Source organism: Palaemon carinicauda, chromosome 31 (genome assembly GCF_036898095.1).
Source record: "Palaemon carinicauda isolate YSFRI2023 chromosome 31, ASM3689809v2, whole genome shotgun sequence".
Classification (NCBI taxonomy): domain Eukaryota; kingdom Metazoa; phylum Arthropoda; class Malacostraca; order Decapoda; family Palaemonidae; genus Palaemon; species Palaemon carinicauda.
Window position 1 is genome coordinate 20942821 of NC_090755.1, and position 5000 is coordinate 20947820.

General features: G+C 36.2%; 1 protein-coding gene across 1 annotated transcript in view; it reads right to left on the reverse strand.

Annotated features, from left to right (window-relative positions):
- Positions 1–2522: 2522 nt before the first annotated feature.
- The window catches only part of LOC137624338 (carboxypeptidase E-like), a 58839-nt gene continuing 56361 nt past the window's right edge, over positions 2523–5000 (reverse strand). The window contains exon 11 of the mRNA XM_068355024.1: positions 2523–2628. Within this exon, the coding sequence (XP_068211125.1) occupies positions 2527–2628 (102 nt within the window). The 3' untranslated portion in view covers positions 2523–2526. The remainder of the gene's footprint in view (positions 2629–5000) is intronic.

The following is a 5000-nucleotide window of genomic DNA, read 5'->3' on the forward strand; positions in this document are numbered from 1 at the left end:
CATTTTACACCTTTAAAATAAACAGTGTAGACAAGTAGCCTATAAGGGATTTATTATGCTTATTTAAATACACCATATTATTATGTTTACAGTTTTATATACATTATAAATGAAGACTCAGTGAAAGTAGAATGGATGTGTGATTTTATAAGTATAAGAAGAATGATTTACATAAACATTTTAAATACGGAGAGATATTTGTAGTGATAGAACAGATGCTAATACATTTTGTTACTCGGTGAATTTAGGTAAATAAATGACTCGTAAGAAGAAAACTATATATGATACAAGTCATCTCAACTTATGTTTAGAAGTAAAAGACATAAAGGAAAGTAGACCCAATCAATAGTGGTTATATAAAATAATTATGTATATGTATATATATATATTTATATATAATATATATTTATATATAATATATATGTAAATATAATATATATATAATATATATAATATATATATAATATATAATATATATATATATATAATTATTTTATATAACCACTATTGATTGGGCCTACTTTCCTTTATGTCTTTTACTATATATATATATATATATATATATATATATATATATATATATATATATATATATGAAGAGATTTAAGATAATGACTATACGATAATTCTTAATTTCCATATGAGGAAGAAAATAAAAGAAACACTTGAACAGAAAATGGAATTTCAGGAAATAGTTATAAAATGATATGCTGTAACTATAGAACGATTCTAGTCGAGAATATTTTTGGGCGTCCCTGATCTTCAACCAGAGGATTGGGTGCCCTCAGAAGACAGTCATGCAAGCGCGTTCCCGAGCATCCTGTAGCCAAATTGAGCGTCAGTCAAGTAGCCAATGTTGGAGACAAAATTTGGAGTCTTGCTTGATTTCAGTGTGGTCAAAATTTTGAGTCCTGCTTGATTTCAGTGTGGTCAAAATTTTGAGTCCTGCTTGATTTCAGTGTGGTCAAAATTTGGAGTCTCGCTTGATTTCAGTGTAGTCAGAATTTGGAGTCTCGCTTGATTTCAGTGTAGTCAGAATTTGGAATCTCACTTAATTTAAGCATGGTCAAAATTTGGGGTCTCCCTTGATTTCACTCTGGTAAAATTTTGGAGTCTCGCTTTATTTAAGCTTGGTCAAAATTTGGAGTCTCACTTGATTTAAGCATGGTCAAAATTTTGAGACTCGCTTGATTTCAGTGTGGTCAAAATTTTGAGTCTCGATTTCAGTGTGGTCAAAATTTGGAGTTTCGCTTAATTTCTGTGTGGTCAAAGTTTGGAGTTTCGCTTGATATATGTGTGGTGAAGATTTCTAGTCTTTCTTGATTTCAGTGGTCGAAATTCGGAGTCTTGCTTGATTTCAGTTGGTGAAATTTGGCGTCTCGCTTGATTTCAGTGTTTAAAATTTGGAGTCTCGCTTGATTTCAGTGGTCAAAATTTGGAGTCTTGCTTGATTTCAGTGGTCAAAATTTGGAGTCTCGCTTGATTTTTGTGTGGTCAAAATTTGGAGTACCTCTTGTTTTCAGTGTCTGACAACCAACGCTCTCGTGTCTACCCACCTGCGATGGAATGGCCATAAGGGTTGCAACTTCACTCCAAAAAAACACTGGCTACCTGGTTTGGCCGCAAAATGCTAAAAAGTTACAAAAGGGAAACGTGCTGATATGACAATAGTCTTACTGGTACTCCCCCCCCCCCCCTCCCTCGTCCCAGCCACTCACAGTCTGTGATATTATTCCTATATATGCGATTAACATAAAGGTATACAGAGGTTTTTACATTATTGTACTTTTATTTTACGATAAATACTGGAGAGATCTACTTTATTTGGGTTACATATTCTAGGGGGATAGGTGTGGTTAACTGCATTGCTCGTGGTTGTTCAAAACCTTTATTGAATTATGTATTAGCAAAGACTCATTTTATTTTTATACTTCTCAATGTATTTTACAAAGCTACTGTATTAAATTTTATTCAAAACTACATTATGAGGTTTTATTCAAAACTACTTTATTAGATTTTATTGAGACACTATTGAATTTAATGCAAATGTTAAAATTGATTCTTGGCAAATTGTAAACAAACAATTATTGCCATTTTATTGATAATATATTATGCGGAATGAGTTGCTTGTAAATAATGTCACCTCTAATGGTTCTATTATTACTGAATAGTACGCAATCTCGCTTCTTTAATGGGACGAAGCAATGATCAATATTTTCCGTGCACCAAGTCGGAGATTTTTCACCTAACTTTTCTTGACTATTTTGAATGCAATGTGTTTAATGGGGGTTACTTCACGCATGTGGCTTTCATTACAAACTCCGTTATCTTTCTTCAGTAATATTATTTGAATATAATCAGGAACCACTCGGAATGTTCCCAGAATTTATTTGACCAAGAGGAACAATTATGCGTCAAGATTATGGTATAGAAGTACATCAGATTTCTTCATAAAAAAAAAATTCCTCATCAATAATTTTGCTCCTTTTTTTCTTTTTTTTTTCTTTTTAAATTGAGTGGCGTTCTTTAGAAGGGCATGCGACTGAGCCCTTGCAGGCGACCTAGCAGCTCCTCGGCTAGGGGAAGTTCCTCCTGGCCTTTAGGATATTCCTCGTAGTCATCATTGCCCTGAAAAGAGAAGACAAATTAGGTCCTATATTGTGGATTTTATTTTATTAATTTTGAAAGGGTGATTTGGTCTGTTGTGTTTTGGTAATTTTACTGATTTAGCCAGAAATTGTGGTGAATTTCCCTTTGATTGCACGTTTTTTTCTTGGGTATTTTTTAATATTCTTGAATACATGTGCAATTTCACTAGATACGTATATAAGTTTTCTGAATTTGAGGACAATTTTACTGTACCTATAAATTTATAAGAAGATTCTATTGATTTTAGGTGTCATCATTTGTATTAAATGCATGTGAAACTTCTCTGAATGTATGGTTGATTTTGTTGTGCGGATGATAAGTGTGAGTAACGTTTATTAGGCTCTATTTGTGTTAATTGCCTTATGACTGTATATAATAGGGTGAACTAAAATGAATATGATAACATGTGTCCATTGATGGAAAAGACTGTAACTGGTAAGGACAGATCTCCTGGGTTCGATGGAGAGACATTGGAGAAATAGAGGGAAGAAAGACGTAAGGAAAGAAAGAATATGATGATCTATTAAAGAGGAAAAAAATGAATACTGTAAGAAAAATATCCAGGAAGCAGCAACAGAAATGCAAGAGTTAAATCGTCTCGAAATGGTATTAATGGGAAATGGGAATAATAATAATAAAAAAAAAAACTGTCAAATGGGTATAGCGACCAAGAATTAAGTCCATCCATATACCAAAGGCACTTCCCCCAATTTTGGGGGGTAGCCGACATCAACAAAAAAAAAAAAAAAAAAAAAAAAAAAAAAAAAAAAAAAAAAAAAAAAAAAAAAAAAAAAAAAAAAAAACAAAGGGGACCTCTACTCTCTATGTTCCTCCAGCCTAACCAGGGACTCAGCCGAGTTCAGCTGGTACTGCTAGGGTGCCACAGCCCAACCTCCCACATTTCCACCACAGATGAAGCTTCATACTGCTGAATCCCCTACTGCTGCTACCTCCGCGGTCATCTAAGGCACCGGAGGAAGCAGCAGGGCCTACCGGAACTGCGTCACAATCGCTCGCCATTCATTCCTATTTCTAGCACGCTCTCTTGCCTCTCTCACGTCTATGCTCCTATCACCCAGAGCTTTCTTCACACCATCCATCCACCCAAACCTTGGCCTTCCTCTTGTACTTCTCCCATCAACTCTTGCATTCATCACCTTCTTTAGCAGGCAGCCATTCTCCATTCTCTCAACATGGCCAAACCACCTCAACACATTCATATCCACTCTAGCCGCTAACTCATTTCTTACACCCGTTCTCACCCTCACCACCTCGTTCCTGACCCTATCTACTCGAGATACACCAGCCATACTCCTCAGACACTTCATCTCAAACACATTCAATTTCTGTCTCTCCATCACTTTCATTCCCCACAACTCTGATCCATACATCACAGTTGGTACAATCACTTTCTCATATAGAACTCTCTTTACATTCATGCCCAACCCTCTATTTTTTACTACTCCCTTAACTGCCCCCAACACTTTGCAACCTTCATTCACTCTCTGACGTACATCTGCTTCCACTCCACCATTTGCTGCAATAACAGACCCCAAGTACTTAAACTGATCCACCTCCTCAAGTAACTCTCCATTCAACATGACATTCAACCTTGCACCACCTTCCCTTCTCGTACATCTCATAACCTTACTCTTACCCACATTAACTCTCAACTTCCTTCTCTCACACACCCTTCCAAATTCTGTTACTAGTCGGTCAAGCTTCTCTTCTGTGTCTGCTACCAGTACAGTATCATCCGCAAACAACAACTGATTTACCTCCCATTCATGATCATTCTCGTCTACCAGTTTTAATCCTCGTCCAAGCACTCGAGCATTCACCTCTCTCACCACTCCATCAACATACAAGTTAAACAACCACGGCGACATCACACATCCCTGTCTCAGCCCCACTCTCACCGGAAACCAATCGCTCACTTCATTTCCTATTCTAACACATGCTTTACTACCTTTGTAGAAACTTTTCACTGCTTGCAACAACCTTCCACCAACTCCATATAACCTCATCACATTCCACATTGCTTCCCTATCAACTCTATCATATGCTTTCTCCAGATCCATAAACGCAACATACACCTCCTTACCTTTTGCTAAATATTTCTCGCATATCTGCCTAACTGTAAAAATCTGATTCATACAACCCCTACCTCTTCTAAAACCCCCCTGTACTTCCCAGATTGCATTCTCTGTTTTATCCTTAATCCTATTAATCAGTACTCTACCATACACTTTTCCAACTACACTCAACAAACTAATACCTCTTGAATTACAACACTCATGCACATCTCCCTTACCCTTATATAGTGGTACAATACATGCACAGACCCAATC